At 38.5% G+C, this 19,514-nt stretch overlaps 1 protein-coding gene across 3 annotated transcripts in view; it reads right to left on the bottom strand.

The window, feature by feature from the left end:
* TRPM6 (transient receptor potential cation channel subfamily M member 6) overlaps positions 1–19,514 on the bottom strand; it is a 160,181-nt gene that overhangs the window by 10,358 nt on the left and 130,309 nt on the right. For all 3 annotated transcript variants that reach the window (XM_058301661.1, XM_058301664.2, XM_058301663.2), the window contains exons 30-37: positions 17,484–17,542; positions 15,988–16,013; positions 12,654–12,704; positions 10,629–10,694; positions 8,184–8,470; positions 7,832–7,914; positions 6,910–7,115; positions 484–535 (exon numbers count right to left, since the gene is read on the bottom strand). In XM_058301661.1, the coding sequence (XP_058157644.1) occupies positions 484–535; positions 6,910–7,115; positions 7,832–7,914; positions 8,184–8,470; positions 10,629–10,694; positions 12,654–12,704; positions 15,988–16,013; positions 17,484–17,542 (830 nt within the window). The remainder of the gene's footprint in view (positions 1–483; positions 536–6,909; positions 7,116–7,831; positions 7,915–8,183; positions 8,471–10,628; positions 10,695–12,653; positions 12,705–15,987; positions 16,014–17,483; positions 17,543–19,514) is intronic.

The raw sequence follows: 19,514 nt of genomic DNA, 5'->3' as shown, positions 1-19,514 counted from the left end.
CTTTAACAGAAGAACACAAGTTCAGATTCTCTCCTGCCAAGTCTTCCCAATGGACTGGTTATGAGATAAAATGCTCATGAGATTTCAAAAAACATGCAGATCACTTATCCATCTATAGAATTTAAACTTCAGCCCGGAATTAAGTCAGATAATCTGAGGCTTCTTATTTAAGCCACATGTTTTTGGCCCTATGTAAATCTGCTCTTGCTGAAGAGCACGCTTCATGTCCTCAGCTTTCGCTATGTAGGCATGGGATGCGGTGATGCCACTGTGAGGACCACAAAGGAAATTGTGCTTCTCCCAAGACACTAAATGTTTTCATGTCTTGAAGACTGCAGATGCTGCATTTACCCATGTTTCTCTTTTGTTTGGGCCACGAGAAAACTAAGAGGCAAATCTGCAACAAAATTCTGGCAAACGCATTGGACATGACCAATGCGATAAATGAAATTTTCTAAATGACAGCATCATAAATCCACTTACTGTTTGTCTTCAGGTTTTATAACAGATGGATCTGTCAAATTTTCTCCAACACCTCAAAAGAAGAAACAAAATTTATTTAGCAAATGGGGATTTCATTTTCTCAGAAATTCATGAAAACAATAATCAAATTTTTATTTCTTTTTTTAAGCTTACACTCACTCTGTAGTAAATTAAATATCATATGGATGAAATGCACTATAAAAATCTCCCAGGAGCATTTGAAAATTTTAGTTAATGCACCATTTCCCACCATCCTCTCTATTCTGCTATAATAAACTTCTAGGCCACAGATGAGTGTGTAACTGGAGGATGCACAATTACTGATGGAGGCCTTGTCACTCATTTACCACTTGTATACACAAGACACTTTCATTTTTTCTTTCATTCTCAGCAATCATTAAAGAAATGCATTCTTATCCTCTTGTCCTCATTTTACTGATGAGTACTTTGATGTTCAAGGAGATGAAGCAATTTGTCAGAGGTTGCATGGTTCATAAATACCACAACAGGATTAAAACTCAGGTCTGACTGAGCCAAAGCTGTGTTGCTCCCAGTATTTTGCAGTCTCCTTAGATGAGCTCCATCAGGGCTTAGAAAGGCACGAGGTGCTGTGAGGTTTTATTTTATTTATTTATTTATTTAAAGATTTATTTATTTTATTTATTTCTCTGCCCTTCCCCCCCACCCCAGTTGTCTGTTCTCTGTGTCTATTTGCTGCGTCTTCTTCTTTGTCCACTTCTGTTGTTGTCAGTGGCACGGGAATCTATGTTTCTTTTTGTTGCGTCACCTTGTTGTGTCAGCTCCCCGTGTATGCGGCACCATTCCTGGGCAGGCTGCACTTTCTTTCGCTCTGGGCGGCTTTCCTTATGGGGCGCACTCCTTGCGCATGGGGCTCCCCTATGCAGGGGACACCCCTGCCTGGTACTGCACTCCTTGCGCGCATCAGCACTGCGCATGGGCCAGCTGCACACGGGTCAGGGAGGCCTGGGGTTTGAACTGTGGATCTCCCATGTGGTAGACGGACACCCTAACCACTGGGCCAAGTCTGCTTCCCTGTGAGGTTTTAAAGGTACACCCTTTGCTGCATCAGACACAAACATCAAATTATATATAGATAGCATTTATAAGAGGAGAATTAAAAAAACAGAAATAAACAAAACCCCACCAAATTCTTGATCTGGGTGCTGGTTACAAAAATGCATAATTTAAAGACATTAATACAGGATTATTAAGTTAATATAGGATTACATAGGAACCAATGATACTGAAATATAGTTATCAAAATATTAAATTGTTGTATTGCAAATATGTGCTTCTTTATTAAACACATTGAATAACAGGATCTGGCAAAGGTCAAATAACTACAACTTTCGAGAAGGGATAAATATAAACAGTACTTTGAGATATCTACCACAACCATAATGTGCTATATTAATATTTGTAACTTCTACTGCTACTAGTCACAGGTACTGCTAGTACCATGATGGCTTGTTGTCTACATTCATAATTGAAGGAAATGATTAATCTCCAGTTATAGGTTAATGAAAATAAAGATGTCATTTCTTTTCCTGTCCAAGTCCATAGACCTTCTGAATTCTATTCAGGAACGCCTTATGAATCCTTGGCTTAGAGTTTCTCTTTGTAACTGATTTTGAATTGGGAAAGGACAAGGAAGGGCTGAAGCATAGTAGTGGAGGAAGAGGACACAAAATTTGCTTTGCTCCGCCCTTATTCCTTCTAAAGAAAAAGTTACAGGAAGACACAGGGCCCTTTATGCTTTTGTCTTTATACATATAAGAAGGAACAGCCTAGAGAGACCCTGCTTTTCCAACCATGGAGTAAATAAACAGAACAACAAGGAGAAAGCTATTCCGAGTATCATCAATAGAGAGACGAAAGCCCACAAATCCTTAATGTGCTTCAGCTCAGACCCAACTCTTAAGCCTGAAGTTTCCAGCAAAATCGAAAGCTTTAGGCTGATGTCTGAGTAAACTGTAAATTTAAGCTGGGAAGAAGCACAGTTTCTTAAGAGGGACTATTGAAAGGGAAAAAGTTTGGGAGGGGAAAAAGAGGTCTGTCAAAATCACATCAGCTATCTTCTACTTAGATACCTCAGTGTTGTGGAACCTCAGTTTCCTCATGTAAGAGTGTGGATAATAATAGGCCTCATCTCATAGTATTACTGAGAGGATTAAATGAAGTATTGTATACAAAATGCTTAGCAAAGCGTCTGACCCTTGCGAAGCTAAAATGGTAAATGTTATTATTATCACCAATCTATCAGGAATCTCTTCGGAAGTAAAACTGTACTTTCCCACCATTGGTAAAAATTACATTTCTGGTTATCTCATTTCCCTCAAGTCCTATGTTTCCTAATGAACAGAACCCCATATGGGAATGAGAGTTAAACAGTAACCACAAACTGTTATAGAGTGCTGCGAACAGTATCCCCAACCCTAATCTGGCCATTCAAAGATTAACATATTTTGGGACCCTCAAATGGCAGACAGACAATCCAACAAAAGAAAAATACAGCAGCCCAAAGAATTAGCAGGGCCCTCAGCTTCACGCAGTCATGCCACCCGCCTCTGCCCCCCATCACCCAGCTGCACAGGAATCACCCAGATGGCAAATTTCCACATCAGGGCCCATTCTACCCACATATTCTCCTAGATATTTGGAACATATGGAAGAATATCCAGCATTTTAACATCTAAAAGTCCCAACAATATCTCTGCACAGACTTTAACAGAGTAAATACCTATGCACAGGTGACGTATATCATGCCCTTGCGAGAAACTTGGAGTCTTGGGTTCTGATTCCAACGACTTGGGCTATATCAATGAACTTCTACTTCCGTGGAAAGAAATGACCTCCTCTGTAGCAGCAGGATTGATGATGAGGATGTGGCTGCTAAAGCTGACATTATGGAAACTACTTTGTTGAATAAAAAATTAATATTTCTCAAACTTCTTTGAAAAATATAATGAGCTAAAAAAAATGTTATGATTACTGCCATTTTGAAATGCAATTGTTTTTAATTCCCATTGCTGGGAATGAAATGTTGGATTTCAACGGCAATGATGATGTTTCAGGCCCTCATGTGTAGGATCTTTAAATGGAAAGAGATTTAAAGTTACAGTATAATTACATGTGATTGGAAATTGGTCAAGCCTGGCCTGATATTCACTGGCACTCTTTTGGAAGAAAGTTTGGAGGAGAAGGAAAAAAAAAAAAAGAAGGAATCAACTGCCTGAGTGTGTGCCTCTTCTTTCCATCAAAGCAGGAAGGAGCCACAGAAAGCTCACCAGGGCCTCACGATTCAGGGGCAGAAGCTGGGGTCCCCCTGCAGTAGCCCCTGGGCCACATGGCTAAGGGGAGAATCCCCACAACTAAAGATCAACCTGTGTTTTGAAGATCCTCACAGAGATTAATAATAACAGTAATGAAAACTTAATTAATACACAGTTAAGGGCTTAACTGCATATCATGAACTTGTCTCATTTCAGCCCCTTAATACTCCTATGAGGTAAGTGTTTAATATAATTTTCCCATTTACAAATGAGGGAAGAGGGACCAATGGTGGTGGCCCAGTCACACAGCTAAGTCGTGGAACCAGGAGTCAGTCCCCAGGGCACTGGCTCCTAACTGCTACTTCTTAGCCTGTCAATCTCCACTCCCCACCTGCCAGCAATGCACATCCTCTCCCCAAGGACTAGAAATGTAAATACATTACAAACAACACAACACCAAACCAAAAACCATTCAGAGATTTAAAAAATACTAATTACATCTTTCCCCTTTTCCGTTTCCTACCTGGTATGAACAAAACAAGATAATGCACATAAACCTTTAGCCAAATGCCGGGCACAAAATAAGCACTCAGTGAATGTTAACTATTGTTAGTAGTAATAGTAGCATTATAACAGTTTAAAATCACTATTACAGGATTCAAATTTCCCATATATTCAAGCTAACCAATACTCTCTGATAAGTATCTCAATTTCTTCAAGTCCATTCTATAATGTCCTCTCTTCCCTTCTTTGAAGGTCAATGTGTTGACAAAGTCTATTTGGAGTGGCCTATTTCTGCAATTGACATAATTGCCCAGTAAAAGAATAAAACTAATTCTCTTTCTCTCCCAAGACTATCTAGGCAGATTTGTTCTGTTTAATGTCACTTTGGATTACTAAGAGACATAAAAAGCCCCAAACATAAACATCATTAAACAAAAACCTATTCAAGTGGAATACAAAACACACTAAAGAGTCATCATTACTTCCTTAAAGTTTTTCTTTGTTGGGTTTTTTTTTTCTGTTTTTGCTTTTTAAACAACTCCACCCAAAACTCAAAGCACTAACACTGAAGTACTGATGAAAACAATCAGCCTCTCCCCAACTTGAGCTACAAAAACAGATGCCTGGGCATCAGTGCTCTGGGTTTCCATGGATCAAGTACTTGCTGATTTAAAAGCTGAATAAATCTTGGGTTTTTGTGGGTTTTTTCCCTAACTTTGTTTATATTGCTCCCTAAAACACTGTGTTTGAGAGTTAGAATTATAAATCAGCCTTGTGAACAACAGCCATCTGAAATGACAAAAAGTACTTTTACATAGTTTCTTAAAAGTGCGTAAGTGCGTGTACATCCTTAAGCTCACGGCACCCATTTCCTTCAAAATGACTTTGCTGTCTCACTGTGCCTTGTTAACAACTTCCCCGGGATTGCCTGCTTCTCTCCGCTGTCCCCAGCCTCCAAACCTTACTTTTAGCATAGGATCCCAGGACTGGATTGTTGGGACAGTCAGAAAGAACGAGAAAGAGGCCTGAGCTGTTTACCTGAGCCACAGCATGCAGATGTCCTAGAGGTACGAAACTTTTCAAGAAAGAGGAGACAGCATGGCAAAGAGCAAAGAACATGGATGGTCAAACCAGCTTAAGCCTGCATTCTGGCTGCCCCTTAAGTAGCTGTGCAACCTTGGGCAAGTTATTTAAACTTCCTGGGCCTAAATTCCCCATAATATCTACCTTGAGGTGCCGCTTCTGGGATTAAATGAGATAACTTATATGAAAGTTCCTGGGCTAAATCCCTTATTTAAAACCAAAGCCCCAGTCAGTGAGCCCAAGGACTAAACTTTGACCTTAATACATATTTCGTTCTGTCCCTGCAAGGAAAGCCTGCTAGAGAGACTCTGTTTTGTGCCGCAGGATTATAAATCACATGGCAGTGTTGATAGCGGAGAGATGCAATGATCAAAGGCTTCCATTAAATAAGAGTGCACTGCGCTGCCTCTCCCAGACTGAGTGTGTACTTTCATGAACTGTCATATCAAGGAACACAGCAGAAAGAGCAAGCTAAATTATAAATTGCTAAAGCAACGAGCTCAAAATCTGGAAAAATGTCCAGAATTTAAACTTTCTTCGGTGTGTAAACTCATGCCTAAATTTTATTTTTTGAACATAAGAGCAAGATAAAGACACCAAACTGGAAAATTTGGTACAAAAATCATTCCCCATTTAATCCCAAGTTTTAGATGACTTTAAATATTAAAGTCATTTTCCAATATTTTTTTCCCTTGATCTAAATAGAAAACAATGTAGTGGGTGCCCATGATCATCACTATACAATGTCTCTGAAATAAACAACCCTACCTTGCTTCAAAGCTAGATAGAGCAATGCCAAACATTATCCGGATTCTTGCGAGATCCCTCAGGACATCTGTCTACTCTCACTTAGGACAGTTTCAAAAATAATGAATACGTTAAAAAACCTGTTAAGGGCAGCGTCCGCCTACCACATGGGAGGGTCCACAGTTCAAACCCTGAGCCTCCTTGACCCATGTGGAGCTGGCCCATGCGCAGTGCTGATGCGCGCAAGGAGTGCCGCGCCACGCAGGGGTGTCCCCCGCGTAGGGGAGCCCCACGCGCAAGGAGTGCGCCCAGTAAGGAGAGCCACCCAGTGTGAAAGAAAGTGCAGCCTGCCCAGGAATGGCGCTGCACACACAGAGAGCTGACACAACAAGATGACGCAACCGAAAGAAACACAGATTCCCGTGCCAATGGCAACAACCGAAGCAGCCAAAGAAGATGCAGCAAATAGACACAGAGAACAGACAACCGGGGTGGGGAGGGTGGGGGAGGGAAATAAATAAATTTAATTTAATTAAATTTAAAAATTAAAAAAAAAAACAAAACAAAAACCTGTTAACACCTTTCAGTTATTTTAATGGAAAATATTAATAATAATTAGCACACACTGTCAAGGACTGTCTCCACTGAAAGGCCTTAACCATGGCACTGAGCAAAGAAAGCACCACCAGTGTTTTGTGGAGCTAAATGTATATGACAAGGGCATGGAGAAAGTGATCCCTGCTCAGTGCTTCCTAAACTCTGCCTTGGCAGGCTGTCTCAAGCCCTAACCATCAGTCACCTTGCAAATCTAAAACCAGCAGCTCTCCCCGGGTATACTCATAGGTCCAGTGTGAGAAAGCCAACATCAGCTCCTCCAAGGTATTGCCAGGAACAATCTCATCACCATTGTTATTGTTGTATTTCCGGAAGTCCCCAGTCATATACTTCTCAATGGTCAACCACTGGTTGGCCGAATGGCAATAGATTAAGAAAACTTCTAAGAACCTGTGAGAGAAAAAGAAGTCATTGATCCTCTCCAGGCAGCAAAAGTGGAATGTCCATTACTGGTCAGCCAGGAACAGGTAAGCTCACCTAACTCTGATGCAGCCTTAAAACACATGCCCTTGCCCTTTCTATGGAAGAAATGGAAGGCAAAGAATGGGAGTTTTGTTTTTTTTCACCGTGCTTAAACTCCCACCTCACCCCCTTTCCAGCTCTTTTAGGAGTACTGGACCCAACTTTGCCATGCTCTATAAAGTTCCTTGTAAATGGAATGATAAAGCTTTACTGCCAATTTCTCAGCACCAAATTATCATCTGTCTTGAAAAATGAAAACAGACATACAGAAACAGTCAAGTGAAAGTAACAATAATTCATCCTTATAAAGGTCTTAATTTCCATAAGACATTGGGGGAAAGAAACTATGCTTAAAATAGCAATGTTTTCCTCCCATAATATTCCATATACACCCAAGATCTGCTTGTTTGGCATAATTGAGATGCTAATCTCAACCTTTCTCTGAGTTTCTCTTTTCATTCAATGAATTAAGCCAAGGTATTCCTGGGACATCTAATTCTCTTTTTCACCAGTCTCCATGACTATAAAGAATTAAAATGTTATAGAGAACTTCCTCAGACGTCTGGACATTTCCCACTACTAATGGAGCTCAGAAAAGCTTGATGGAAATTCCTTCTTAAAATGCAGGGCCAAGATTTCCTCACCTTGGTGTGTAGGGTATTGTCTGTGGTTTCACTTGGTTGAAGGTATAGATCAGTTTCTGAGCAGCTCTTTGTTGCTGAATTTCCTACAAAATAGGAAGCATTGATAAAAATATTGGCTTACTGTCACACTTGCTAATTAATGATCACAGAATTATCAGAGGCTTCCCAAATGACATTTTTAGCCATATTCAGCTCCCATTACTCTCTACTATTAAAATCAAAGCCCTGCAAAACAAGAAGCCAGCACCTCCAAAAATGATAGGTTGGTTGCCCTTTGGGTTGGAGATAGTGGCCTGAGATCAGGAAGTAGCCATCTCTCCTTTTGTTCCCAGCCTCTGAGTTTCAGGCTTACCCTGAGACAAAGATGGAGCACAGTTCTCTCCTGGAATATTTTATGCCATGTCTGTACGACCTCAGGAAGAAAGGACTTCACAATGAAAACATGACCTGGCTTGAGAACATCATCCTCAGACCAGGTGCTGATGACTTTCATGGCTTTGCGGAGGCCACCGTCCATCTCCTCTCGAGACAACACTTGGATCATTGCCGCTCGTCCACGCTGGGACCAAGAGGACATGCTTTTGTCAAGGTTCAAAGGGGAACTCTCCTCCAGCCTGTAGACACTTACTTCTTCTCCTGCTGCAGAAAGAGGTGAAGGTCAAGAGTTAAATGAGATCATGGCGTCTGTGACATAGAGGGCATCCTAATATCACATGAGAATCAGTTCAGTTGCCCAAATGATCAGAAGAGAAAGGGAATTCTACCTTGGCAGGAATGAGAGCAGAATAAGGATATGGAACTGGTGGCAAAGCATCAGAGGATATACAAAAATTAAGTTGTTCTTATCGTTGTCGAAGACAAAAATCGAAGTGTGGAAGACAGTCCCTCTTTTGTGAAAGGGAAATATTTCTAACAATACAGTTTATCATCATTTCCTTAACAATCCTTTTAGACACATTTTTTCTAATTGTCCTCATGGCAGTTTGAGATTATTTCATGAGTCCCAAAGAGAAAAAATCATGTTTTTAAATAAAATCTACTCCTGTGGGTGTGATACACTTTGATTGCATTAAATTCAGTTGAGAGGCCTTTGATTAGATTACCTGATACAATTGCTTTAGGGCTTTTGACTGGACTACATCAGTGAGGTGTGACTCAGATTGAATCTCTGCCGCTTGCTGGGTCTCACATAAACAGGAACAAAGAGAGACAGACAGACAGACACAGGAAAATGAAGCTGCCATGTCTGATCCTGCCGTGTAAGAGAGAGGACTAGAGGATCACATAAGCACAAAGTCCCAAGAGGCTGGGCCCACAGAGCAGCTCAAGAGGAGACCTCCCCTGAGGGAAAGGCTGAAATCTCCGCAGAAATTGGCAGCCATCTTGCTTCAACACATGGCAGTTCACTTTGGGAGAAAGTACTTTTTGTGATGCCTCAGTTTGGACTTTTCTGTGCTTTTTACATGAAAAATATTTTTTTCACCCTCTTGGGGGTGATATCACCCTCACTGAGAATGTATGGTTTAAACCAGACAGCAGAATAGGGGCTTAGAGTCAGACAATATGAAGGCCACATCCCAGGGCTTCTGCCTTTGTGCATTTGAACAAGTAACTTAAAGCCCCCATTTCTTCATTAATAAAATGGAGGTGAAAATGACATTTACTTCATTGGGTTTTTGTGAAAGTTAAATATGTTAATATGACCAAAGTAAACTAGAACCTAGATGCAAACTCAAACCCCCTTAAAGTATTTTAGACACAAAACGCTCTTTGACTCCTATATAGCTTCCACTTTTAGGCTGGTGAACAGGGAGCAAGTCTTATTCTGCCTAGATTCCATGTAATACAGTGTTTAATGCTTCATAACAGAAGTAACAGATTCTATACACAGCTTCTGTCAAGCCTGTGTTTAATTTTCTCCTTATGCATCTGCTTCTTTTTTGCAAACACTACTCTGGTTTACCAAAAAAAAAAAGAATCCATTCACTCACTTTTGCACTTAACTCCTTACCAAAAAAACAGAAAATGTCCAGTTAATGCTTAGCAGCATAGTTTCTATTATTTCTTCTTGGTGCCCAGATAAATACCACAAAATTTCTAAATACCCTAATGGATTTGGAGCAGGCTCACTGATTACCAAGCCAGCCATTGAGCAAAATGGAAGAAGGAATCTGCATTAATGACCAAAAACCAGCCTGGTCTGTCCTCATATAAATGATATGAGGAGACTGAAGAAGCTGAGGAGAGGGTGAGGACATTGTTACAGTGTCAGTCATCTCATCCCTTACCCTGCCAGACAGAGACTCTGGTGACCTTAGCTCATGTGAGCTTGTTTTTCTTTACTATCCCAATCTTTAAAAAACAATTGCTTTCTGAGTTAAGAGTGATTAGTGGACACAAAACAAAACAAATAAAAAGCAATATACAATGCCTTTTTCTTCAGATGCCTATTGGCTTTCACCAAGTTGACATTTCTCTCTTTCTTCTGTATTTATTATGCAAGGTCCGTTTGTTCTTTTCTTTCCTATTTACTTCCAGCCTTGAATCAGTGAATGCCAGGTACAACACCATTGCCTTCTTCTCAAATCAATATATTCCCCATTCCCTTGGTATTAGATTTTGACCATAGATGCTGACCACAGCAGTTAACATTTTAAGAAATTAATCTCATTGAATTATAACAGTCAGCAAAACTAATATTTCAAATAAAATAATGTAAAGTGGTTTCTCCTTTGACTTGCTTAGATGTTATATCTCTGCCCCATCATAGCCTCAAGAAGGTAGAAATGGCACTCACCAAACAACTGGATTGGTGTAAATGGTATGGTCTGAGAAAGCCTCATTAAATTGTTCCTTTCAATGGCTGCAAACAAAACCAGATTTATTATTTTAAGTATGCATCAGTGGGTTGAAATTACAGAACTCCTCTCCCACATCAATAAATTCAGACAACGCTAAAATTGTAATTTCAAAGACTCCATATTTTTGCCTTTATCAAAAATATTATCCATGAAACAGTTTTAAAATTAACTATTCCTAAAATATGGCAAAATGTTAAAATTGGTGGATCTGGCTTTCTGAGGGGTGGGAGTAGAAGAGGGGTATATTGGAATTCTCTATATGAGGTTTGTATTATTTTTGTACAGTCCCATAAGTTTGAAAATATTTCAAAATAAGCAGTTAATACTGTATGATTGCACTACTATGAATCAAATATATTGTGCAACATATTGAATGATTCAAAAATAAAATTTATATGTATCTGGTACATTTAATTGAGAAATGTACGTTTTTATTCAACTGTATTTTCTTTTTATTTTTAAATTCTTGTTTATATTATCCATTATTCAATGCACAAAACAAAATTTTTTAAAAATTAAAAAATTTACACCTTGCTTTTTATATACTTTAACAAGCTTGCAAACAATAATAGTATACTATATGAATATAGTACAAATATGCAATAATAAATGGATTTTCAAATTTTAAAAAAAGCATGCTTAAAAAAAGCAAACAAACTCTGCCTTAAACAGAGAGGGTATCACAGTGTTAGACACAGATTATATGAAATTATATGACATTGACTGAAGTAGGGCTATCAACTCCGCTGTCCTAATACCAAATCACATACTAAATCCATATATACACAGAACTTGCTTTCATCTATAATCTTCTTTCTCTGGTTTCCCTTTTCCATGGCAAAGCTAACGCACAGTGGACTGTGGGGACATCTACTGTTGACTTTGCACAGTTCACCTTTTCCCAGCAAAAGCTGAAGACCAGTTTTAATTAGGAGCAAGATATCTGCGTTTTCCTGTTAAGTGCCATATTGTAACAGATCAGAGCCCGTATGAGTTTACAGCATTCCTCACCAGGGACTCTCTTAGGTTGACAGATGAAGTCAAAATAATAGATTAGTGTGGAGCTGAAAGACCAGTTACAAAAGGCTGAGGTGTGGAGCAGGGAATCCACTGAAGCACTATTCACTACAGCGGGGAATTCAGCATAAGGCAATCTATTACTGGGCCCTGACCAAATGACCCTAATATAATAATAATGGTAATTCTAATATCCATAAGCTCTTACACATGTTCCAAGCTTTAATTGTATGAAAGGCTTGTCCATGTATTATCTCCTCCAAAGCTGAGAGGAATGACTCCCAAGAGACGACCCAATGGCATGAGTCTAGTTGGTTGTTATATTACTTTGTATTTCTAAGTGTTTTCCTCTGAATTTTCAACTAGTCCTTTGGCAGACTGTTCTTTAGGAAAGGCAAGCACAATTGCTCCCACTTCGAAAGAAAGGCACTGAAGCACTGTGAAGTGGTGTTGTTTGAAAGAGTCAAGACCCTTGACATCTTTGTTTAATAACATCTTTGTAAGGCATCTTTGTTGGACTCATTCTGTGGAGCTGGCATTTATTCAGTGATCACGTTTCCTGAGGGCCTGCTGACAGCATAAACCCTCCCTCAAAGCCTTGTTTTCAGGCCTGCCTCTTCTCCAACCCAAAATACCGAGATCTCTGGCTTTGCATGTGCAAAGAAGTTTCAGATCTCAAGGTCATCTTTCCTCTTCACAATTTAAACCTTGCCAATATTAACAAACATTTGTTAAAAATCCAAACTCTCTTAAATCATAACAACTTGTTTACCCAAGCCAACGGCAAGGTAAGAAATCTGAAAGCTCTTCTCATCAGGGTGAACAATGACTCTTCAAGTTGGGAGCCATATCAAGGTAACGGGATTCATCAATGCTTCTGTTTCCAAATGCAGATTCACAGATGTTTAGCTCAGTTGGCATGCCTATGTGCACATGCATCCTACCTGAATAATGATGGTGAGGCTCTTGAGGACTTTTTAAGGAGGTTGAGATTTCTGAAATTATAAAGAAGATTGGCATTTTAATTACTTGACTAGAGATAAATACATGCTTATGAATATATTGCCTTCAAAGTGATACTGAACAGGTTAATCAGAATGGTTTTTCAATATTGGAAAAAGATTGCCTAATATCCTTTAACCACATTATTGTGCCTGGTATTCTGACAGCTTCCAATCATCAATGTAATATCTCCAAACATATTTATATAGGGAATTGAAGAAAGACAGGTAATATTAGCCTCAGAGATGTATTTCCTCTGAACCAATTACACCTCTGGGTTACAGAAGGCTCTCAGCTGCCCATCACACTTCACAATATCCCAGGGCACAATTCTCTGAGCTCCCAACCAAGATACAGTGCCCATATAAAGACATTATTAATACCAAATTATTAGCAGACTACTTCACTGACCTAAAATAACAACAATATGATGAAAACACATTACACATTAAGAGGGATACTGCAGGAACAAAGAAAGGAAGGGCAAGTATGACACCAAGGGATTTGTTTGGTTACAGAGGACAGTGTGTTGCGAACACTGCCTCCAAATTTAACTGGTTCTCTTCTTTCTGCTCAAGTGCTAAATTACAAGGGTCCAAAGAAACCCATTGCAACAGTCTCGCTATTTCATAAAAGTAAAATTAAAATGGAGAATTTCAGTCTCATGGTGGCACTTGCTTTTTAGCTGGTAGAATGAACAGCATAATGAGCCCATTTTCACAGACCTCTTAGGCTTCTAGTTGCTGGATAAAGAAAGAAACAAGAATCCCTCCGTTGGGGGTGCCTGGTAAAAAGTAAAATTAGCAGCAAAGATTGTTTCTTTCTGAAATCATTCAATTAAAAAAAAACAAAAACAATGCCCACTATGGGTCATGCTAGGTATGAAAGAATGAGGGATATGAATAAGACATGGTTCTTACCCTAGAGAGGAGAAAATATACTCTTATAGTTTACAATAAACAATAATCACAATAGTCACAATAATAATCATAATATTATCTTAAGTTTTTAGATGCTGCCTTTCAAAAATTCAAAAGGTCATACAATAATCACAATACAGTTTGCTAAGTAATACAGTAGAGGTGTATCCAAAAGTTTATGGCACACATTAATTCCACCTCGAAGATAAGGCCTTCATAGATGAAGAGTGTGGAATACTTAAAGGGTAAGGGCATCTGAGATTGATAAAGCTGAGTGTCAATTCTACCTTCATCACTTAAGGAGCTGTGAGGCCCCCCTGTTCACATTCACTCAACAAATATGTATTGAGCATCTACTATGTGCCAGACATTGGTCTATGCTCGAGGGGAAAAGAATTATAAAAACAGATAACTTCTCTGCCTATATTCTTGTACAGGGAAACAGAAAATAAAGATTAAACAAGTAAATATATAGTATAAAGAACAGTGTGTGTGTGTGTATATATGTATATATATATATATCAGGTTAAGAGGGACTGGGGAAGACAGGGAGGTTGCCATTTTATATAGGCCAGTTGGGTTAGGCCTCTCTGATAAAGTGAAATTAAAGAAAATAGGGTAAACCACATGGATGAATGAAGAGTATTCCAAAAGAATACTTTTCCAAATCACTGAGGCAGGACAATGCTTGACATGTTTAAGCAGGACAGTGTGGCAAACGTGGAGTGGGCAGAGAGGAAATACGGCTGGAATGTTGGGGGAAGCATATCAGTAGGGTGAGAAAGAAAGCCTTTTGAGCAGGGGCATGATTCAATTTGACTTACAGTTTAGAAGGATTATTTTGACTGCTCTCTGGAAACAGACTGTTAGAGAGCAATAGATTGGAAGCTTTGTTACAGTCCTGGGGAGAAATGTTGGTGGCTTTAATCACAGTGGGAATGGTTGAGGTGGCAAGTGATCAGATTCTTGATATATTTTGAAGGACTTACTAGGACTTACTGATAAATTGGTTGTGGGGATGTGAGAAAAGAAAATCAAGTATGATCTGGATGATCCTGGATAGGAGTCTGGAAATTTGGACTGGGGCCTTTCAAGCGCATTGAGAAAATCTCAGGGGGTTGAGTTTCTCCTGCGAGTAATTGGGAGCCATTGAACATTTCTATGTCAATGATGATTTATCATTCAGGAAGATAATTCCAAAAGGAACATGGGAAAATGTTAAGAGATAGAAACCAACCAGGATGATATCACAAAATCAAGGACAAAGAGAGTATACACTTTTTTCTTAGGAAAATAAATGTTGGAGAATTTAAGGCAGGAGCAGTGGTATGAAGCAAAACAGTTTTCAGAGATACCTGGGGATAAATGGAGTTAGAAAGTAAGGTTGAAAGCTGAGGGGTGGGGTGGACGCGAGATTGCAAATGACTAAGATTTCCAGCTTGGGTGAAGAAAGAGTTGGCTATCAGAGGGACCAAGAGTGAGTCAACAAAATAGGACAAGCACAAAAGAGCTTAAGGGAAACTTTTAAAGGAGAGATTGTCCAGAAGGATAAAATGATCAGCCTCAAATGCCACAAGTTAGATGGGACTGAATAGTTGGAGTGGAGCTTCAGTAGAGTCCTGGGGACAGAAACCATGGATGGTGGGCTGAAGAGCAAATGTTAGTACTGTTTTATTTCATTTGAAGGTGAGGGATAGGAGTGTCAGAAGCTAGACAAGATCAAGAAAAAGGTGATTTTTGCCTTGGGTATGACGTAAATATGTTTGTGAGTACAGGAGAAGGACTCAATGTGAGGGAGGTACTGACCCAATACAGTTAGAGGGAACAAGATCCTAGCAGAGGAAGGTGTCCAGCCTGCATCAGAAGGGTCAGGGATATGGAAAGGAGTTTGTAAACCATGGTGAAGTAGCTAATGAAAATGGCTTTGCCAGGGAGCTGTCTCGCACGGCTCAGGCACCTCCTAAGCCATTTTGGCATGGAGTCCTACTGAAAAACTCTACAGGTAAAGGAATGCACAAACAATCTCATAAATGGTTCTTAATGAACAATATCTACAAGAGTGGCAATAAGAGTTGTTGAACAGTCAAAATGAGCTCAGTGGTTATGGCATCACTCACAGGAAAAACTAGAGAATCACAGTAAAAAAAATTAATTTTGAAAATTTTAAACTGGGTATCAGTTTCCTCATTTATCTGGAGAAAGACATTCAATTTTCTACTTCTCTATTGAACTTCTACTTTGTATAGTAGACAAAAAAAACATAAATAGAATTTTAAAAACCACAAAAATCTCAGGACAGGGAACCTTACCACTAATAAGATGCAAAAATAAAAGGTTTTAATGTGAAAAAACTTACTGTCAACTCCATTTGAACTGCTCAACCTGTTTGAAAAAAAGTTGTTTAGATAATGCTTTAACTCTCCCAATGTTCAAAGAATGTGAAACAGTAACAACAAAAGAAAATGACCAGTTACACTTGACCAATATCCTCATCAATAGAGAAATAGTTTATAGTTCTACAATTATTTTCATAGAAAAATGAGCACTAGGTATGCATGTAAGTCAGTTACTGGATTCCCTAAGCTAACTAAAAGCAATTGTTTGTTTGTTTGTTTGTTTGTTAATTGGCTATCACACAACATAGACAAGATTTAACTGTGTTTATGTTGCTCTGGATCAATTAAAGCAAAGGGTTCCTGAACTATGCAAAGCAGATGCCTACAAATGAATCTGTGAATGTCTCTGGACAAGCCTACAAATCAGTTTCATTAGCCCACGTGGCCCCTGAATGTTCAAAAGCTGAAATTAGCTCTCTTTAAATTGTTATTTGCCCTGCTCAAGCGCACAACTGGCCACGGGCAAGTCTGAATAAATGCAAGCAAAGAATATCGCCAGTATTTCAGGTCCTTAGGGAAGAAAGTACAATCACAATTATTGTTTAATTTCATGCTGCAATAACCCACTACTCCACATGAACACAAACTACTGAACCTTTTGGTGAAGAAAGTGACGTGCTCACATGGGTCTGGAGGCAGGTTGCACAGAGGCGCAGTGATGGGAGCCCTAGAGAAAAGCCTACCTCAAATGAGCTAAATGCAAGCTGAAAGGCCCCTGCTACCTGCTTGGGGTCACCTGGCCCTTCTGTAGAATAAGAAGCTTTTGAATTCTCTCTCCTACAGAGGGACAGCTAATTTGATGATGTAAATGGGAAAAATATAGAAAACACTACACATAAAACAATAATTCTTGCTCGCTTGATTTTCAAATTTATTCTCAGATTAAATAAAATTCCAAGAGCTGCTCAAGTCCATGAGCATGTGAGTTCTCTCTCTGTCTCAATCATTCTCAGAGGTATTGTTTTGACAAACAATTAGGATGCTACTGAAAAATCAAAGGCAAAAATTTTAAAAGATCAATCCCATAAACTAAACGGAAAAGCTTGGGAAAAAAGAATTACTTTTAAAACTAAAGAATAAACATACCAATTCTTCAATCTACCTACATCTTTTTCTTTAAGCAAGACAGATTTATTTCTACTCTTTAATATAAATACACAATCCTATCTATAAAGAAAATATAGTAATCATTACTCTGTTGGTGATTTTTGACATTGAAAAGGCAAATGTTTAAGTTGTTGTAGGAGTAAACGTCTCATTGTATTTTCAAAAGGCACAGAGGTGAAATCTTGTACTCAGAAACAGGGAAATATGGAGAATAAATTATTTTCATTCTAGTTAACAAAAGACAAATATTGTCATTTGACAGTACTCTTCTCCTTCTAACCTCTGCTCCCAATCAAGTTAAAGCACAGAAGATAGAGACACGTAAAGAGAGACATTTAGGAATACTCACAGAAAGTTCCTGTTGAGGTTAGTGCATCCGGAATTCCACAGAGAGTTTTTGCTAAGATCCTGAGCAGAAGGGAAAGATCATTACATGTGCACTCAACAAACTCTCATCCCAGCCTCCAGCAATACATCTGCAAAGCACGCTTGGTAGAGGATAGGTTTCTTTTTTCTTTTCTCTAGCTCAGTATTTCTTCTTTTATTAACATATGAAACCCAAGGTAGAAAGGTACATAGTGATAGCACAATTGAAGCATAATTCAAAATGCTGATGGACTTAGAATGAAAATACTTTTACGGGGATAGCTAAGAAAATGTAACAGATAAAAGTTTTTACAGAAATGGGATGAAAGTGCAAAATCCATTAATGACAAGAAAAAAGAGGTGAAGGTCACAGTTGCTAGGCAACATCTCTCATTTCATCCCATGTCCTACCATCAATAAATTATTGTTTCAGTTGATGATTGTAATTTAAGTGGTGATAAACTCTCTACTATCCTAGCTATTTAAAAAAAAAATGCTACCATGCATTTATTTTGTTCTTTTTCTTATTCAGATTTAACAGCCATATCCCAGACATTACTCCAAGACATTCACAGTTTTTTCTGTTCACCACTATCAATAATCAGTGCAAGGGTGTTGTTAGCCCCATTTTAGAGATATGACCTGTGAATCTCCTTGGTTAAATGATGCATATAGTCTTGTAATGAAGTGGCATCCTTGGTTAATTGATGTACATAGTTCTGTAATGAAGTGACAGAGTCAGGATTTGAATACAGGCTCCTGTCCCTAATTACCCTCAAGTAGCCTTATATTTTATGTTCAAAGCCTTTCATGGATTAGATTCCCACAAGAACATCTGAGGTTGTTAGTATATGTATAGTTTTCAAATTCATACAGATTATGTTCAAACGAAGAGGAAAATCAGTTTTCTTGGGTTACTCTAACTAGATCATGCTCCCCACATGAAGGATGGCACTAAAACCAACCAGATATCTGTAGACGGTAAGAAAACAAAGTGCAAAATCAGAGACTCTCAGAGAGGAGAAACGACGAGGGCCCTTTAACCTGTGAAGCCTGAATCTCCTCCATCACTGAGACAAAGGGGTTAACTCAGCCTATGTTTGATTAACTACAGGACTAAGGAGCTTACTACCTCTGGAAATAACCAATTCTATCCTGAGGAAGCACCAGTTATAAAAGTTCCTCTCCAAATTGGGCTGAAATCTGTCTCCCAGTAGTTTCTGTAACTTGATTCTAGATCTATTTAAAAAAAAAAAAGCTAAAATAAAATAAAAATAAAGTGGGGTATTAAAAAATGAAAAATACCATAAAATTTTTTTTTGACTTTTTGCCTTTCATCACTGTCAAAGGTCTTGCCCTGATGTACAGTGGCATGGTAATCTCTTCCATTTCTTCCTCGGTGTTTACATCCTTATTTTTTATTATTATTATGTCTTCGAAAAAGTTTTAGGTCACAGTAAAGTCAATATTGAATATAGGGGACTCCTATATACCCAACATCAAAATCTTTTCCCCCTTCCCAGCACTGATCTTTTTACATGTGGATGTTACATTTGCTACAACGATGTACAGATATTGAAACATAGCTACTAACCATGGTTCCATTATGGTTTACATTCTAAACTGTACACTTTTATAAATTTTTGGTTATATTATGGTTTACATTTTAGACTATACATTTTTATAAATTTTTGGTGAAATAGGCCTGTATCCATCACTGTAGATCTATTTTTAAATTCTATTGACAATATCTTGTTTTTCTTCAAACCGAAAACTTCGATATATTCCAAAATAGTTTCAAAAATCTTTCTTTCTTCTTCATGTTAAACACCTGCAGGATAAATTATTGTTTGGCTAGGTAGATTTCATAAAGTAGAATAATAAGGAAAAAATTAAATGGGGGAGTTGAAAAATTAGAGCAAAGATCCAATTGATTGCTTCAAAACAAAATTTTAATTTAATGCTGATAAAGAGTAGAAGCCAAATAAGGGACATAAAGGTAAAACAGACACAG

Source organism: Dasypus novemcinctus, chromosome 8, assembly GCF_030445035.2.
Source record: "Dasypus novemcinctus isolate mDasNov1 chromosome 8, mDasNov1.1.hap2, whole genome shotgun sequence".
Taxonomy (NCBI): Eukaryota; Metazoa; Chordata; class Mammalia; order Cingulata; family Dasypodidae; genus Dasypus; species Dasypus novemcinctus.
This window is presented reverse-complemented; position numbering and strand designations above follow the sequence as displayed.